The sequence below is a fragment of the Meleagris gallopavo genome, chromosome 7 (genome assembly GCF_905368555.1).
Source record: "Meleagris gallopavo chromosome 7, MGAL_WU_HG_1.1, whole genome shotgun sequence".
NCBI classification, from domain to species: domain Eukaryota; kingdom Metazoa; phylum Chordata; class Aves; order Galliformes; family Phasianidae; genus Meleagris; species Meleagris gallopavo.
Window position 1 is genome coordinate 10,247,956 of NC_139410.1, and position 20,580 is coordinate 10,268,535.

Consider the following 20,580-nt stretch of genomic DNA (forward strand, 5'->3'; position numbering starts at 1 on the left):
AAAGACTGCAGAGGCACAGATTGGTTTGTCCTTGGAACTGACACTATTTTTTAAATTTCATACTGGATCCCTAATTGACTTTAAAAAAATAAAATAATAGCCAGAGGTGGAGAAAGGAGCACACGTCCAGTCAAAATAAAAAAGTCTTTGGAGCTATTTAAGGTAGGAGCAATTTTGACAGTGTTTTTGTTTGTTTGTTTGTTTTTCAAACAAGCTGAAATCTAATCTTTCAAAAACAATTCAGCAAAGTCACTATCTTAGGGGTTTGCCCTGCACTCATCCTATGAAACCGCATTTGTGAACTCTTTTTTTTTTTTTTTTTTTACTAGATACAGGATTTCCAGGACAAACATGCCAAACTTCACAGACAAAGAATTTTTTTCAAGCAACTTCTGAAAGAAAATGCACTACAACGGGAGTGAATGTTATTCAGGCCAATTCCTCGATCCAAAGGACCAACTAACCAGCCTTTGAGACCAACACAAAGGCTTGACCAAAGCCCACAGAAAGCAAGAGAAGTCTTTCTGCCTTCCCAAAGAGCTTTGGTTCAGGCTTGTAAATGCATAAATGAAGTCTCAGTGGGACAGCAGACTGCACTACCAGTGACCTAAGGAAGAATAGTTTTGCAACCAAGGCTTTTCAAAAGTAGTCTGGATCAGGTTGAGGAGGTCATGTTGGAGCACAGCCCAGACACTGATGTCCTCAGGACAGAGGAAAGTGAGGGCCATCAGGCAAATGGGGACTCACAGCACTGGCCAGGACCTCACGCACATCAAGTTCACAGCCTCAGCTGGGAGCCGCACTCTGCTTCACCCACACCTCAGCAATGTGGCCACGAGAGCAGGCACAACTTTTAAAAGGTTCAGAACAAGGCTTGGGACAATTGAAACACTGGCCAGGGCAAAAACCTGAATGAACTCAACTAATGTGCTAAACCTCCGTTTGTATGTTCTGTAGAAGATTATATACATACGAAGGACTAAAAAAGCATGAACACTTTTTTCATATTTTCGGTTGATTTGTGCCTATCCGTATTTAAGCTACTGCCAAGAGCAACAGTGAAAATGCTGAAAAATGTTGCTTCTGTAGTACTCAAAGCACAAACAGCACATGTAACCAGCCATCTCAAAAGAAAAGCTATTCTGCTTCCCTTCAGGTATAGATGTGATTGACAAGAATCAGAAAACATGGGTGTTTATTAAAATCAAAATCTGAATCTTCATGACCGGTGCAATAAGCCTGTCCTCTCTCAGCATCTTCTTTTGGTATGAAAGGTCTGTTTCCAGCATGGAAAGGCAGCACACCTGGGGAGCCTCTGGTTAGCTAGTCCTTCCTAGTGACCTACACTTCAGTACACAACAAGAAGCTTGGTTTGGCCAGGCAGGAATGACTGTTTGTATTTAAAGTTGCCTGCTGCTTGCACCTGAAAGTTGAGGTTGAAGGTCAGTCTGTGGAGCTCTGCAGAAGCACCAACTTCCCAGCACCCTTCCAAGAAATGAAGCAGTTCTACCTGCCATGTTTTTCTTGTGCCTGGGCAAGCTTTTACCGTGATATCTCTTTGTCTCTTGACTTTGACTAGAAGTTCCAGCTTCAACCTCCAGTATTGGCTTCTAGGCTGAATAAGACGCATTGAACATTTTTTTAAGAGACTTCTCTTTGCCTCTAAGAATGCAGGACTCAACCAAGTCTTCAGGAAGTACTTGCTTCTTAGGAATCTAGCTCATTTTCAGATACAGCTTTGCTTCCATTCCCTTGCATCTCTTCCTAACTTCATCTAGGATATAAGGCAGAAGTGCTGGAAGTTGCTTAGAAATGCTTATCCTGGCAATGTGTCCAGACAATTTTGTGCAGCAAAATTAGTTTAGATAATCAGTGGAAAATTTTGAGTTGTTAGCCAAACCAAGCACCTTCAGATCTATCCTGTCATAGTTTCCATCATGCAAAACTGCATTTGCACCCATTTCCTTGACCAACTCTTTCTGTCTCAACATGCAAAGCATCTGTATGCAATGCTTTTGTCTGTTTACATGAGCTACAGAAGTCAAAGGACTTTGTGCAGTTTTCCACCAGTGTGAACAGGAGATCAGCTGTCTCATAATACCCTCAGTGCAGCTGAGTGCATTGCATCAGTCTCTCACTAAAAAGAACAAAAAACTCCTGATCCTTAGATTCACTGCCTACAGCCAAAGTTCTTAAACTCATTTAACTAATGCTAAAATACATACATCTCAGGAGAGAGCTGCTTCGGCACGCAGCATTTAGAGGCTGATTTGAATAGAACTTATACAGGGTCCAACTACGACAATTTGATTTTTATTATTAAAAATGAAGTGTTTAAATCCTCAAAGAAAATGCCTTTATTGCATTAGTTTAATAAAGTCTCTTTTTTATTACAGTATTTCTTTTTATTAGGGAAGACAAGATGTGCATGTGGAGCTGAATGTGGATGCATGGAGAAAAGCAGGCAGAGAAGGACCCACCACCTGCAGCCACACAGTGCCACCATTTATAACATGCACGTCAGTCCTTTGTACTGAAACATGCTGGAAAGTGAGCAGGACGCACCGCTCATGCACGCTGTACAGCCGTGCGCTTGCTCCCAGGCTCAGGACTCCTGTGCCTCAGCTGAGCAGGCAGCAGCCGCCTCCAACAAGCACGCTCTGAAAGCCTGACTCACGTGCTACTTAAGATCTTTTCATTCAGCTTATTGAATACAATTAACTTAATTGAAACTGAAATTTTGGGCAGTGCAAAAACCAACGGTTGGAACAAATATCCCATGTACTAAAAATCTGCCATTTATTAAATTAAGCACTTCCCTTGCAGATTGCCTTCTTTCCTGTGAGTACAACAGAACGCTGCTTGTGCCACATTACATAGAAGAATAAAACAAGGAGACAGCATGAAACGGTTTCATGCAATAACAGAGAGTTTTCTATGGGGAAAAACACAACAAAAAATCCCCCCACAAAAAAACAAAACCAGAACCCTCACTAATTGAAAGTCTGTGCACAATGGAACAGACACCATAGCAATGAAAGCAGCATGAATGTCTCACCAGATAGTAGGCAGAGAATGAAAGCTGCTCATCTTTCTCTCACTTAAGTCAAAGGAAGAATTACTTGCAAGAGGAATTCTGTCCAGGATTTGGCTCACAAACAAGCAGAGGTGGAACTTCCAGCTATTTCAACAGAGCATATTTCTAATCTTAAAAAGTCTCTTAAAGGTCCCAATTCTGCTCCCACTCCAGTTTGGGGGAATTTTGCCAAAGAAAGCAGAATTAGGCACGAATGAAGAGTTGCCGCCGCTTCCCTCTCTGTTTGCCTCCAAAGATTTTCTTTGGAGTTTCCTCACCAACCACTGTTTGCCCTCAGAGCCTCCAAGCCCCTCCACACCTGACTTGCTGCATCTTTGCACGCCAGGCAGCATTACTGTCCCCTTTCTTGTGGCAGAAGTCTGGACTTGCCCACAGTCACACCAGGATCTGGGGCACCCAGAACTGAGCCTGCATTTGCCTACACCTCAGTCCATTGCTGCAGCCAAAGTATGGCAGAATCCCTCAAACAAGATGAACCAGTTTATTTTATTATAAATGTCACTATATCTGAGGGTATTAAAGTAGAGTTTCTCCCTTCCTGTGCTGTTACTTGATTTTACCCAAAAAGCACCCGCTAAGGCACAGGGTTGACCTGCCTTCCTGTCTACATGCTAAAAAATGATTCCTCGTTGCTAACTATTGAGAGAGGAAGGGAACAGAAAGCTAGATGCAGCCAACTTTCTTTGGGAAAAGAGTTACATGCATCCCAAATATGCCTGCTCCTCCAGCTCTCTATATCTGGCACCACGACTGTTTCATTCAAAAAGCCTCAGGTTCACGGATATTCCCAGTTTGTGAGGCTGTTCAGTAAAACAAGCACTGGCCATTTGCCCAAACATTTTACTAGTTTTGGCTATTATGTCAAAATATTGGCAAAAAAAAGACGCGTAAAAAAAAAAAGATATAAACAGAAAACACTTAGTCTATAGGCTTTTCAGTCACTGGGGTACTCCCAAAGTGGAGAAAAGCGGTTCCCTGATCCAGTGATTTAGGGTGTCTGGACCCTTACAAAAACAGCCTGACAGTCCTCCCCTGTCTGAACCTGCAGCAATGAGGGATGCCCAGAAAGCAGGCAAAAGAGGAAAATAAGTTAATTTTTCTCATGCAAAGCAGGATTCAAATCTCTTTAAAACTATAGATTTTGAAGAGCACAGATTACTTCAGTAACTTCAGATTTGCTAAAAAAACAACAAGAAAAAAACATTTCAGAGAAGGACGGGGTAAAAAAGAATATTTTCATGCGCTTCCTTTAAACAAGTCTTCTCTTACCTCTGTATCCATCACCATGTGCCCACTTAGCAATATACTACAACTTGTGATACAACAAGCTTTGGTGATATCAGCCTTTCAGTTGCAACTTGGATGCCGCAGTAGGAGACACTATGGCACAAGAGGGAGGTAGTACATTGACTCTCCCCCAGAGGATGCTGAAAATTCACATATGTATTCTCCTCCAGGAGCAAGTCCGTAGACTTAGGAGTAATTACACGAGCAAGAAACTGCATTTCTTGCCCCAGCAATGCTGCTGAATACCTTCACCATAACCAGCTTCCTCCACTGCCTCGACCCACACCTCCTCCCTTGCCTGTATGACTGAGGGTCCCCAGGGCCACCTTGGAGGGAAGAAAATGATGGCAGCTAAATGCAGGCCAGGAATACAAACAGCCTTTGTCCCCTGTCCTATTTACCTGCATCTCACAAGTTCCATTGGGGCCCTAACCTGCAACACAACAGTCCCAGTACCACTCCTTAGGCTACATAACCACACTTACAAATTTGAATAGCACCTTACTGCAGTTCACACAGGGGGACCATGCCTATAGTCCAGAAATGCAGTGCTACTGGCATCCACGAGGATGTATAAAGCCTATGAAGACATATTTCCAACATGCACTAATCGTAGCTAACACAAACAATGCTAGTGGGCACAATCATTTTAAATGTTTTGAAGGTTATGTAGGCGTTTCTCCCTTGTCGGGAATAGTGCCATTAAAAACACCTTCAAAAACTGAATTCTCTGTGGAGGTTGAAGAACTCTCTTCCAACTGCCCCAAACTGCTGAATAAACAAGCAGTTTATTTTAGCTTATTTAATTTAGACTCTGCAACAGGGTGAATTAAAATTGCAACATCGATTCCCAGCAATAAAGTAAAAAGAAGACACAGAGAGGCATCAAACATCAATTATACACACTTTGAGAGTTTTTGATACCCAATTTCAAATAAATCTCAAAATGTTCATTTTGTGCTGCAGTCCCAGGCACAGAGCAAGTACTGAGCTTCCCACCTCAGTCGGACTGCAGTGGCAGGTCTGCGTCCTAGGAAATGCATAGCATTTGTGACAGAAACCAAAGCACTTTATTTTCACATGTGCAGACAACAGCATGGCCACAGGCATAAGGAAATAGCGTGTCTGAAGCTGACTTTCCAATTTTTAGAGGAAGTTTTGGATGTCTCACAAATCATGCAACTGTACCTCTCCATCTTCTGACCATCCTCCCTTCCCACACACATACATGCATACATACATATGTCGGCCATTTGTTCCAATGGATTTAGCCTAGTTTGGATCAAAGCTTCCTCTACTTCATTTAACAGATTTACTCAGATGGAAGGTCTCGGGGGAGAAATAATGTTCATAAGAAGGGGTTTTTCAGCATTGAGTATGTAGGTCATTGGACTTGAAAATAAATTAGAGAATAGTTTATCTATTAAGCAAGTCTCACAGTACATATTTCATGAAGCTATACTTAATTATAGGCTAACGTGTGCTGCAGAACTACCACAAAGAAGGATTAAGCAGTGGGCCATAATGCAGTGATTAATACAGTTATTAGCTGGCTGGCACACAGCATCTATTCTTTGATATCATAATGAGAAATAACAGGGCTTCAGTTTCTAATCCAAACATTTCCATGCACAAACCCCTATGTCTCCTGAGAAGACTCAAAAGGAGAATGAAAGAAAGTGAAAGCAGACCTGAACTTTCACATCAGGAAGTTCTACTTCTCCCCCCCACGGATGTTTGGGATTATCCCACGTCTTCTACAGTGCAGTGGAAAGCTGACTGCTTGAGCACCTCTTCTTACTACTTGGGGTAACAGTCTCTGACCTGAGGGGAGACTGATTTGAGTTGGAACTAAAAGCTGAGGATAGTAATGCATTAATATGCAACTACATTATTTTGCTGCAGTGATAGTTCATGAGGATGTAATGCACTGCACATAAGGTTCACTGGTCTTTTAGACTAATGAAGCACACCTCTGAGATAAGCAACACTTATGGACGTTTGAGACTAGCCTGTTCTGGAATCACCATCACAGGCTGTATAGGTACTTTCATATGTATGATGGAAGACTAAGAAGTAGACAATTTCTTTCCTTTCATATAAAATTGTGTCTGATAACTTGCAATGAAGCAATCTTTTTTTTTTTTTTTTTTAAAGTGAAATCTAGAGAAGTTAGTGCAATCTGAGACAAATATCAGCAGGACAGGAGGAAAGACAAAATCAGTGATACTAATACCCTAGAACTACGCACTATTATGTATACCGGTCTCAAGTGTAAACTGGTTGGAGGACAGAGCATTACATCCCATTTCCTGGTGCAGTCCTGTCCAGGAAAGGTGCTTTGACACTTTCCCAAAGGACATTACATTGGCGTGTCAACTCGGATCTACTCAGGTCTGTGCTCCCAGTGAGTGAGTGAGCTCAATCTAAACCGTTACACAATTGTGAAGTACTGAACCACGAAGAGACAGTGCCACAGCTCCCAGCAGCAGTGCAGTGCTTTCTCCACTGTGGTGTGCAGGACAACAGCCTGCAGTTCCTGCACTGGCTCGGTGCAGGACAACTAGGTCAAATAAACAACAACAACAAAAACATATTACAGCTTTCTTAGTCCGTATTCTGATAATATGGTGCAATCTCCATCACAGCTGCTATTAAACACCATAGATGGATGAAAAACTGTAAAATCACTAGAAAAAAGCAGAGTGGTCTCTCAGAAATGCCTGCCTTTTCACTGCTGTCTTCAGAAGTCAAATGCAGTGTTCAGTCAGGGATAGGCGAGGTGTGGGATTTCCTAGGCACGCAGAATAAAACATTGCCCCCTTTTAAACACTACAGCTGAATGGCCAGTTTAACACACAATTTGTTTGACAGCTTGACAGGGATATACCTGTGGTCTAGTGACAGATTTGGGTATTACCAATCTGTCCTGGTCTGACTAAAGCAAAACATTATGTTCAGTGACAATAGCAAAACCCTCACCAGCAAGGTTAATGCTGAGCTCTCACTCAAGTGTAGAATATGTCATTCTGTCAATACCATCTACCTTGATTATACAAGGCTTTATATACAACAGGTTATGATCTCAGAGGGATGAAAAGCTTTTCCAAATTAAAAGCAGCATTTTAAAGAGGAAATACTCATACATTCCTATGTAGTTTTCATTCGATATCCTCAAGGCTAACCCCAGAACTCAAAGACATGTTGATTGAACCTGAATGTTTTTTTCTGAGTGCAGCCATCTTATGAATTTAATGGAAAAAGGGAAGTAATAAAAATGTGCTCCATACTTTAATTAGTTCCCTCATAATATGGCATTTCCAAAATGGCAGTGCCAAAGAAAATCATTAATCCAGGAGAACGTACAAAGGCACTGTATGGCTCGACAGACAGAGCTCCTGCAGACACATACATACACGGCCCTTGTCTTCTCGTGCTGGTAAAGCTAATCTCAAAGATCAGCTCAGACTGTACAAAAGAAAATTGTACCAATATTTAAATATGATGTCACTTCCCATTTATTAACCCTTACGGAGGAGTATCACCAACCAGAGATTGTGCTTTGTATGCCTTGAATGCTGTCTGGCAGCAGGATAAATGTAAACAGCCTGCATTTCTGAATATTCATTCACCTATGGTATTCCAGGTGCTAGGCTTACACTGATACTGCTGTGTAATTATTTTAACATCTGAGTTTCAATATTTGAGTGAGAAAACCAGCTGCAAATGGCAGACATCCTTTCCAGCAATCAATTGTCTCTTATGCAGCCAGCACCAAGACTGTCTTTAGGCCTATGAATACTTGTCTTACTCATTTCTATGTCACTAGCCTCTGGCAGTAGTTGTGCAATCAACAGTAGTTACCACAAGAAGGAACTGAGAAAGTGACATAAATTAAAAGATGCTGACTCCCTTAGTCTCTTCTTACCTCTTCCTGGCCATCAGGCAGGAGCAGATGTGGAAGTTCATAACCACAGAGAAGAACTCAGGAAAGAACTCACATCAGCAGAATGATAACTAGAGAACAAAGCTCAGGTAACAGCACTAGGGTAAACAATTTCAAGCAAACAGCTGTTCTATGAATAAACAGTCTTGCTCAATCATGCCAATGAGACTGGGGAAAAAATGGTGGATGGTATGACCTGTTTCTGGGGTACATCTTTCCTTGATCTGCAACAACCACATAGCCCCACAAGAGTCACAACTTTGACCCCTCAGCACTTCTTGGTTATAGAACAGAAATGGATACCTGTGTGCGGTTGAATGCTACTCTTGCAAAGACAGCTTGAGATACACTGGCTCTCTTCAGCTCATCTCTGACTTGCTGGTAAATATCTGGAGAGACTTCCACCGATGAATTTGATGGCTCTGGTTTGACAGCTCTAGGGATGGGTGGATGATTCAAGAACTGCTGGTTGATAGCTTGTGGGTGCTGGTGAGCCAGTAGCCGGCTGACGGCAATCTGTTGGTTTATCAGATGGGCCATTGCTATCTGCTGCCTCACCAGTTGTGGACTGAGCTGAGGAGACAGGAGCCCAGGGTTTATCATTGTCTGCATCGTTGGCACTTGGTTTCGGATTGGAGTACTGTGGTGAATTTGGCCATGAGGAGACTGTTCATTAGTTTTTCCCAAGGTTGCCAGTTGGTTGATATTTGGTAAGTGCATGGGACGTTGACCAAGAACACAATAGTCTGAAAGGTTTTCTCTTTCCACTCTTTCCACTGTTAAAAGAGAAAAATTATTTTGCTGTCATTTCAGTTGGCATTTACAAGAGGACCATTTGGGTAAGAATTACTCCAGGTGTATAGCACTCACTTTAGTTTTCAAATCTGCACTTGCATAAAAGCTACTCAAAAACAGAACAAAAGCAGTACAAAGTAAGAGCAACAATAATCAAGACACTTTCATACTTCTTGGGTTTCACTTGCTGCTTAGGAAGCCTCCTTATAAAACTGGTAGCAGGTGTCTGTTCCAGCCTCATTTCCTAAAGAAACGAGTTTAGACATTTCCACTCACACTGTCAGTAACTTCTGAATCTGTCATCAAATTGAATAACTCTTAAAAGAGGGAAAACATTTCAGAATCACTGGCATATAGCTGAAGGAAAGAAACCCAAATCAGTATCCACCCACACCAATTCAATGGAAACCAGACCATTCCCTATGCAGTTCATGAAACAACTTCTCATTACAAACTCAGCAATTATATTTTTTCCAACATAAACTCTACCTTGCATCACGTGTGGATAAAGTTACCACTTTAGGTGGTAATGTGAATTCACCTAGATGTACTGTAGCAGAATCAAGTTGCTTGCCTGAAAGCATGCTACGTAACCATGCACATCCTTGATTCACAAATGAGAACGTTTCAGAGCAATGGTTCTAACAAAAGCCTCATCACTCTGTCTGGAAACCTTGAAGGAACTGTGCATGAATGCCCACTTTACAAAAAACAGATTCTGACAGCAACCTTTTACTGGTTTATAGTGCTATTTTATGGCTTTACCATCTTCAAAATAAATCTTTACTATAACAAAGACCTGTTATTCTTAAGTGACATCGTATTATAAAAAAAACGAAGCATTACAAACCAGATGCATTTATTGTAATCATATATGCAGCCACAACCCTTTCAGATAACTTACATCAGTAATACTGCAACACCTTTTCATGCAACTGCCAAATTAAATGCCTGCATATTACAAAACCAAATTTCCTCTACAAGTAATGTTTGAAATTGGAAATGAAGTTTATAAAATAAAAAAGTAAAACTATTACTTAAATAACTTTAATAATCAAAAGTCATTTATACAAAGTTGAAGATTCCGTGAGCTTCACTACACAAAATTGGGAATTTATCTATTGATCTAAAAGTGTCCAGGGACTGCTACCATACAGCTAGTAAACTACTACCTTATTTAGCAAGGACAACATAAAAATGACAAGACAGGATTTGTTTCATAAAAAACGTAACACAATCAGAATTGTGTAATGATCAACAATGGTACAAGGATTTTGAACTCTTTTTAAGACCTAATCCATGTAAAGCTTTGAATCTTTACATAGTACTCAAGTGACAATTTATTGATGACTTTCTCTGTTTCCTTTTAAACAGAGACAGCTCTTCTCACCTTTCAGAGTTAATCTCAGACAGAGAGGGTTGAATTCTCATGAGGGAGGGAATCATGCCCAGAGCACAGATACGCACAATTTCTGTCTTTAGAGCCGTCATTCCAGAACATCACAAGCACTAATTTTTATAACTAGGTAAATTAATATCCAGGAATTTTAAAGATATTTCCCAGTTCCCATTTTTATTTTCTAAAAAAAAAAATTCCAAAGAACTTTTAACCTTCAATAAAATCCTTGTTAATGAAAAAAAAAAAGTAAAAATTAAACATTTCTAATAAAATTCTTAATTCCATCTTTCTTCAAAAGCCAATGTTTCAACTCAACTAATTTTATAACTGTTTATTTGTGCACGATGTTTCAGCTATGAAATGCCATACAATACTTGCAATACACAAACACTATTGCAAATGACTGACCATCTCCATAAATTTCTCACAGCCTACTAAACACATAACACAGCATTTCAGTTTGCTGAAAGTACTAAAAATTCCTACTTAAGTACTGATTTCAGTACCCATTCCCAAGCATTAGGCACAGAAGGCGTGCAGGGTCATGGGGAAGAGAGGCTGTTCTGTCACCACTGGAGAAGACCCCATCCAGCACCATGGCCCACACAGAAAACACGTGGCCATATAATCACCTAAGCCTTTCTTTGGTGAGCCTGTACCTGAATAATGCTATTAAATACACACTGTTACCAGGAAAACCAAATGTAATTATTCCAAAGGTGCAGCTGCTACTTGAGAATCAGGAATTAACTTAATGTACATACAATAAAGATGTTGTTCAGTGTACATGAAAGAATAGGAGCAGGAGCATTCTGCTAAAAGGAAATGCATCAAGAACTACACTCAGAATTCATTTACACCCTTCGGAGATCTACTTGTCCTTCCACAAGTAGCTTCAGGAAAGCTGAAACAATTTCTCAACTATCTTGTAGTTTAAGAAACATACAGAGAATAAGTCACTGAAACCAATAAATTACTACTTGTTAGAACTCAAAAACAGTAACCAAGTGTTTCTGAAATCCTGGTGAGAAGTAAATATAAATAACATCCACTTTCTGGGCTGAACCACGTTTGCCAAGTTTCCACCCACTCCTGACTTCAGTGCCAAGTCATAAACCCCTATAAAAATAAAATTTAAGATGAAAAGTCTGCCAGGCTGTTAATCTCTGCAATGCTACTTGGAATCACAGTTACACGGAGACATCATTTGACTTGCTTCCATAGGTGGCTTTTTTTCCTTTCTTATCCGTTTCCTTCCTTGATCACATTAGGCTATGTTGCCACACAACCACTCCCAACAAACCAACCAGATCTAGTCAGTTCAATCCCTTCAATAATAAAAGGTTACCATTAACAGTTATGCTAGACAGAAAAGATGTGCGTTACTCAACTTCTCAAGGCTCTTTCCTTCTCCAGCACATTTCCCATATCAGGTTCCCTGTTGTTCATCAGTGGCTATGAACAGGTGGGGATCTGTGGGCCTGGACAGGAGAAAGCCTGACACAGTGCTGAGGCACAAGCCAGCACTGTCACAAGAGACAGACCAGCTTCCCAGCAATGCTCTATGAAAAAATGGCATATAGGAGCCACAACACTTCTGTGACACTAATGTTCTGCCTCAGATTTTCTTGAGGCAGGATTTTGTCCTCTTGCATACTCTATTTTTCATGTTTCTACCCCATGTTCCTCTCCTTTGTCCTTCCCTCACATGCTATTGCCCTGTTGAAACTGGGGGGTATGTTTACAGCTCCTATAGTCCTTTATAAGCTGGCTGGCACTTGAACACGTCTGCTTACAAAACAGTGAAGACAGAGCAGCAGAACCCTAAATTGGGAAGGAGAGGGCTCCATGAATGCCTGTGGTCTGTGTTCAAGTACTGCTGTCAGTCCTCCTCTGCTTACAGTGCCTGTGCTATTTAAGCAAAAGCTGGCCCAGGAGGCTGTTACCTACCTCCCATCTGTGGTCCAGCCACAGCAAAAACTACAGCAGTCTTTTCCCTTTTCTTCCTGCTTCGTGCTGCCTGGTATTCAATTTTGCTCCAAGTCCAACACCACCTCCACATTTAAGAGCCCAGCCTCCAGAAGCCATACATACTACGTAGGCGGGTTCCAGGTACCAGGACCACAAGTACCATGTCCAAGCTTAGCAGGCAGCTCACTGAGTACCCTCGAATGGTATCTGCCCTTCATTTGCCCATAGCCCGCTACAAGATGTAACTACCTCTGCAAAACACTTGGACACCAACCTAATCCCCAGAATGGAAGCAGCAAATTGTTACATTTAAATGTTCCTTTTTTTTCTCATAATGATTACCACGTGTGTCAATGTATTTCAGCTTCATACTGAGCTAGAAACTTCCTGGATACAGCACAAAAACAGCCCAATGCACCCTTCCCCTGCATGATACTCTTATCCTCTACCCAGATTCCCTGTACAAACAGCTGACACAGTCCACAGCACAATGGCTTGGGGTGGTCCGCATGCAACTTTCCATTTGAAATGAAACTAGCTCAAGAGATTTAAAATAAGATTTATTTCTCCACCTTCCCTTCCCCTCACCCTTTATTTTCACCAAGTTGTTAATAGGAACATTCTGACAAAGAGCCTGTGGGGTATTTAGGGCTTAGGAACAGCACTGTACCGACGGACAGCACTGGAATCCAAATTGCTTAGCACACACAATAATGGATGCAGCAGGGAGAGCCAGATCTTCACGTCTCCCTGCACCACACTGCCATGGTCACAAAGAGGGCCCTGCAGCACCCATGACCCAGCGAGTTCCCAACTTTTTAGTCCCAATGGCATACAAGCATTTTGCACAAAATAGAGCACGAAGAGGCTGCTAAAGAAATTTTTTGTAATAAGTTACTAGTCAGCAGGACTGCCATGCTTCAATTGTGACAGGATGTCACCACCCCAGGGTTGTTCTGCAGTGCAACAGCTTCAGAGCTTGCATCTTTGTTTTATTTATTACTTAAAACCTGGCGATCATAAAAGCCATTACCAGCAGTGGTAAAGGCCAAACTGAGCTAGCCTGGGCCAGCAGAGAGCTCTGTTTGTGAGCTTCAGTATGACAGGCATAGAGATGGAAAGGTTCCCACAGTTTCTCATAGCTCGACACCACCTTACTCGCTGGAGCTAAACCTGTTCTGAATCATGGAGCTTTGCTTGGGAAAAGAAGCTCTGACACCATACTACCTCCATCTCAGAGTGAAGTGCAGAGCTGGGAGTGCTGCACTACACCAACAGGGTGCCCTCTTGCTTACCCTATGATTATCAACTTCCTCTTTGTAAATACAACAAAGCCACTCCAGAGCACAGGAGGTGCTATTATAATGGTAATTCTCTATCTTTTTATCTATAATTAGCATAATTACTTATTTGTTTTAATCACAGCCCACTTAACCACTTCAGTGCAAAGGACTGATCTGAGGAGTCTCATTTTCATTCAACATTCAATTTTTGTATTTACCCAAAGTCATCCACTGGTTTCACTTACTGCTTGACCTCTGCCTGGACTGTTTGTTCTTGCAGTCAGAATAGGAGAGAATGTGAGTTGACCAGAGCAGCACACTTGGTAAGAAATCTTAACTTTTAAAACCTTTCACTTCCTCTACTCTTGCAGGATAGCAAATAACCTCAAAATAGCTATGGAGCACATACAGAAATTTTTTGGCCACTGGCTGTGGGTAGCAAAGGCCTTTATCCAAGTCTAATGGAAAACAGACAGGAAAGGCCATTGTCTGTTCTCCACTGCACTACAGATCGCTCAGTTCCCAAAGCACAAGTCACTATTTTTGTGCTTGGAAGAACTATCCAAAAAGGAGGCCATTGATCAGCATCATTCTTGAGGGAACTGAGTAGAGTGAACCAACTTGTTGACTTCCATACATCAGACTTTCCCTTCCTCTTGTCCTACAGACTAGATCCTATTCATCCCGTGGGACACACAAACACTAACATGTTTTCAGACAATTCTGCTTAAATGTAGGAAGTCATTCTTCTCATAGGCTGTCCCTGAACTGCGCTGCTTCCAAAAGCTGCATCTCAGAAAGGAAGAATATAAAATGAATTCATTCCAGATTGTTTTGGGGTTACTGCACAGGTTAGGGAGGTCACATAACAGTATGAACTTTATTCTTCCTAAGGCAGAAAAAAATCATTACATTGAAGGTATTTTAGAGACCACAATCTAATATATAAATACTGGTTGTGTAAAATGGAAAAGAAGAATTAGGACAAACATTAGTCAGAACTGACAGAAATAGCATACCAGTTAGATGGTCTCATCTGATATAAAAATATCTTACTCCCTGTCAAAGCACTGTCATGGAAGCATGCCCTGCTATTTAAGTACTAACCTTTTGTGGACACCTCAAGAGGGAGGTGCAAATTGTCTAGAATACCCAGACAATTGTGCAGCCCCTCGGGGAGATAAATACACATCTCTTCCTGACTCATAGCAGCAAAGATGATGAAAGGAACAACACAGAACACAAACATCATTACAAGAGACATGTAAGCCCTTAGACACTTGGAGTGAACAGAATTCATTTCTGTTCTCAGTGACAGAATGGATTTTATACTCTATGAAGTCCACACAATCAGAGATAGTCATTTTGCAGCTCTCACAGGGAAGTTGATGTCTGTGTCTAAGCTTCATGTCTTCCTCCCTTTCCAACCTAACCTCCAGTAGTGCTTACTTTCTAAAAACTCCTTTCCTATTGAACTAACAGAAGTTATTCTACTTGACAGCACACAAGAATACTTTTTATACATTTGAAGGAAATTTTATTTTGAAATTCTGGAGATATTAAAAAAAAAAAAGTATTTCCATGACAAAGACAATTCCATAGTCACTATGAAATCAAGTGTGGCTGGACAGAAGTCCCAGCCTTAGTACACAACTGGTCCTCACTGAGAAAAAGCACTGTACTTGGAACTGAATGCATTTTAAAACCATCAAGTTGACACAGTGAGATCATCTAAACAGACTCAGTCATCATCCATAGATTAAAAAAAAGTGATAAAAGCAAGCAGTCATAAAAACCTTCTGCATGGCAGGGACAAGATAGAAGGGACAAAGGGCTAAGTGGTTTCTCAATAGAAAGGCTTCCAACCTCTATTGAACTGACATACGTTCCCTATAGCAGCAATGGTTGCAGATTCAGACACACGCATGCACACGAGGTGGTTCAGCTAACGGACATATCATCCCCTTCTGTCATGGCACAGGTGCTGTTAAGAGTGAGAGCCACTGCTCCAGAAGGGACAGAAAAAAAAAAAAAGACGCTCTGCAAAGCTGAAATTCATCAATGTATTTACTTTACATAAAAGTTAAGCTTTTTTTTTTTTAAAGTGCCTGCTTTAATTCTCTTTATAGGAAAGCCAAGAGGGCCACAATTTATAAAGCTCCCAGAACACACTACAGCGGGTAAATTGTCTCTTAACAATACAAGCACACAAATCCCCCAGACTGGCACTTAGCATCAGCGACAATGCTGAAATACAGTATTCTAATATGGGTGGGGAAAACAGTAGCCAAGGGGTCTCTAAATCTTGCTGAAATGTGCCAACTTCAGCTTATACTTAAAGAGAGAGATTCCACTTTTTCCTGGTGACCTAGTGCAAAAAGATGAACAACTCTCCTCATAAAACAGTACAACACAGCAGTCTGCATACTGTGAGGATGTGTTTAAGTTAGAGATGATCTTCAGGTTTTGTATGTGATCTAGATGTTGAAATGCTTGCCTGTGAATTATGTTTTTTTCTTACCATTTTCTTTTAAAAAGTGAGTTTTATTTTTAGTGGAATAAAACATAGTCAGGAGCGTGAAAGGAAGCAAAGAAAAAATTACAGTAAGGTCAAGAGCCACACAGATAACCTAAATGACCCTATCTGGCTCAGTGCCAGAGTCACAACTAATATCTAAACAACACATGAAATTACCTCTTCTTAAAAAGCCTTACCATTTCTGCTTCAACTATTTAGTTAAAACGGCTAAAGGTCAAGATCTCTATGTACACGTGCTTACATACATACATCTATTTATATAGACTTATCTGTGACCTTCTATTTATGCATATACACACATGTATCAATACATGGGGTGTTGTTAAAAGTCAGAAACACTGATTGAGAATGTTCTGTTATGCCTTTTCATGAGGCTTCTGCAACATCTGCTTCAGAGGAACAATTCAAAACTATTCAACAAAGCACATAATTAAAATTTTCACCAAGTCACACTGGCGTTATGACCATGCTGCAATTCAAGGCTCCTTCAGTTTGGTATTAACAAAGCTGGGAACCCCTCTGAATCCTGTTCTAAACTCTCTTAACCTAGAATGACCTCTAGAACACAGAATCAAAAAATCAGATTGGCCTGTCAATTCCTTATGGGAAGTAAGCAAACATACTCTCCGGAACAAAACTGCAGACAACATCACATCATTAATACTGGAAAAAACAAAGAGCAGCCAAAGCAGATTCTCAATTTAAGGAAGCTATAAAAAGCTCTTTCTTATGGGAGTTGGTTCCTGATCCATTGAAATAGAAATAACTGGGATCTCCTCTTTTAAACAGGAGGACTCATCATTCCACAAAAACTTTGAGACAGCCACAGTCTCAAAACTCACATTCACAGAAAGCTATATTTTGACAGCCACTGATGGCAGGAGCAAAAAAAAAAAAAATAAGATGTTCCTAATACACAGACAAAGAAAATACATCTCTTTATTTTCAAGTTCACAATATTTTTATTTCTCCCTCTGCCTTCCTAACTTCCTCCCACCAAACCAAGCTGTGTCATCAGGCAAAAAAAGAAAAGATTCACACCAGTTAAGAGTTTCAGTTGTGAAAGAATCCTGATACAGTGATAGTCCTTCTGATAAAAATAGAAAGCATGACACTTGAGAAGTGAAACATCTATTGAAAAACAGAACTAAACAAATATTTGAAATGCTATGAACCCAAAAGACTAGGCAACGAGTAGGTAACTGGTGCAAATTTTATCCCTTGACAATGACATGAGTTGCATGATGAAGTTTGGAAACTTGTCTCTACGTGTTGTACAGTTATCACCACGGTCACTAGTATGTAGCCTTTGGTAAGAACAGGACAGCGTGATTCTTGATTCAAGCAGTTTAATTTTACCTAAATCTTGTCATGTATGCAACTAGAACCAAAAGGGTGCACATTTTTCAAAATATTTTATAACCATAAAACAGAGTTTAAAAGAGCACAATAATATTACAATCATTCATGGTGTATATTTTTAACAAAAGGACAATACAAACTAAATAGCTTAACTGCCACTCTAAATGATTACACAGGTCCACAGAGGGAAGAAAAAGTTCACAGAACTGTAGGATTCTTGTTTTCCAAGTACTGTGCATTTTCCATTAGAACTGATTTAATATAAGCTATCTTTGAAATACGCATGTTATTCCAATGAGACTGGAAAGAGCAGATATCCTGTTAGAAACTCACTCATGTCCCTGAACACATACGCAATGGAAGGCTCAGAACAAGGTTGGGAAAAAAAAAAAAAAAAAAAAAAAAAAAAAAAGCCTCCATCCTCACACCAGCAACTCCAGAATCTGTGTACTAACTCTCATACCTCTGAGTAAACTGTGAACATCTTAAAACCTCATGGGGGCAGGGTGGCTGGGAAAAAAAAAAAAAAAAATCAAGCAGAATTTTACACTAGCATGGTCTTGACACAAGACAAAATTACCATGCTGAGCTGAAAACTTTTTTTAAAATTGCAAGCAAAAATAGGTTCGTCATCTTTTTGGAGAGTTCAACAGAATGCACACTGAGACCATTCACTTGAGATTACATACAATTCCACTCATATATATAGCTCTTACATCTGCTGCTAATGATATCAAATCATTGATTGTTCACTTTCTTATATTTATTGAAACATGAACTACATGCTCTGAAACTTGATGCTTTTTTTTCCAAAGAATTTTTTACTTCTGCATGGCTTCAGTCGTAATTACTTTGATCTTCAAGAGTATATAATTTTTTTACCACTTACTTATTTCTATGAAAAAGGAAAAAAGTTTGACCTAAGAGATCTGTATATGGCAATTTGTAACAGAATCATAAAACTTATGTTTAGGAAATCATGGTTTTGATTAAGAAGCAACCATTTAGTTCCCACTGTTTTATTAAAGCAGACATTAGCAGATAATAGGAAACACATTTAACACTGTAGGCTGCATTTAGTTTGCAACATCAATAAAGTAATTCCGAAGCTCCTTCATATTTTGCATTTACCACAGCTCGGGTGAATCGTTTTTTTGTTTTTACTTTCTAATAACCAGCTCTAGACTTACATATGGATAGAGTTCTTGCCTCAGTGACTCCAAATGAGTTTTACCTAAGCTATCCAGATTACAACCCCAAAAGTGAAATGTTGTGTCATGCATCTACCTTTCCTACCAACATGATGAATGAAGCATGTAAGTCACTGAGTTTGAGTACTAATTGAGATGTCCCATAAAAATATCTGTCTATGCAAAAGAAACAAATGTCTTCCTGTTTCCATGGAGCCTAGATTATTGCCCTGAAGTTCCATGACTGCTTTTTCTTCGTGCACCAAAGTACCTGCCATAGATTCTTTGTTTTCTCTCCCACTCATATGGCTGATGAATCAACACGACTTGAACTGCTTTATAGCAGCTTGTGTTTACTTCACACATACCTTAACCTTCCTTTTCCTCCTCCTACTAGCATACACATACGCTTCCAAACAGCAGCAACTGGCTGTATCTCTTTGAATAGCACATATGCAGAGTTATCTGGCAAATTCTTCAGGTTTGGATCCTTGACCTTTTGATTGAGGTCTCATTCTGCTTTTATGGCACTTAACAATTTAACTGTGCACTTATTAAGTTTAAAAAAAAAAAAAAGGAGCTTAAAGAATTCAATGCTCTAAGAATAGAAGAAAGTAGAAGACAGCAGTGTGCTAGAAACACTCAGAAGCTGTAGTGGCATCTCTACTGCTAAGAACATTACAGTTAAGGGCTTCCAGTGCCTTTGTAACTGGCATTACACCCTTGCCCAGTTTAGGGGGGAGGGAAGCCTATCTCTGCTCTCCAACAACAGCAAGTAAAAGCAAACAGAGATGACCTTGAAGCTTTGATTGTTTTTAACCAAGAAGATATGTTACAGGACTTCAAATAAAATTCTTTTATTAAGAGATACCATTTAGAAAAAGACACACTTCTGCATAACACAATGGCAATTTAAAGAGAGAAAAAACTATAAGTTTATTTGGCATCAACATTTTTACTTCAATCCTAAATCATTTTAGCAGGTGAAAAGCAACACCTGCATTTCCACATCCACACTGTTAGCCACATCTGCCTGAACAACCTTCCTTCCATCCACAGATAATTCTTCTATAAAGCATTCCTTTTTATTTCTGCCAAGTGAAAAACTAATCACCACACAGCTGAGAGTCCTACAGGTATATGCAGTGTGAGCCAGACATGCATCAGAGAAAATCACATGCCTCAGACCTTGTTCTGATATTCCATGCAATTTTGTTTCATGCACTCCTAATTCGAAAAGCAGATTCTTGATGATATCATGCAGATTTCTAGCCTGCCCTATGGAAACTAAACAAGAAGCCTTTCCCAGCTCATGTATGCTGTTATTTTTTTGTGTGTGTGTTTTTAAGAAAAGACTGCGGATTTTTTGAAAGACACTAATCTTTGTGCAACTAAAAATACAACAGCTTCTCAATTAGGACAGGACATTACTGTAGTTCTACATAACATCTGTGAATCTTGTTACAACTTTCCTAGCCACTGAAAGGACCACAGACAGAAACGACAAAAAAAGCCTATGCCTTCCTTCAGACAACAAATCTTCTCATCACTAATGTAACAGAAACAAAAATATAGAAAAAAAAAATGTTATTTAGCAACACCTCCAAACAGCCAGGCACCAAATGCTCCACTGGTATCCAGATTCCACATGAGAAAACATGGCAGGAACGTCGGGATATTTAGCAGGATTTTAAACAAAGAGCAAAGGCAC

General features: G+C 40.1%; 1 protein-coding gene across 4 annotated transcripts in view; it reads right to left on the reverse strand.

Annotated features, from left to right (window-relative positions):
* The window catches only part of SATB2 (SATB homeobox 2), a 126,871-nt gene that overhangs the window by 43,037 nt on the left and 63,254 nt on the right, over nt 1-20,580 (reverse strand). For all 4 annotated transcript variants that reach the window (XM_085227978.1, XM_085227976.1, XM_085227977.1 and 1 more), the window contains one exon: nt 8,634-9,106. In XM_085227978.1, coding sequence (XP_085084104.1) covers nt 8,634-9,106 — 473 coding nt within the window. The remainder of the gene's footprint in view (nt 1-8,633; nt 9,107-20,580) is intronic.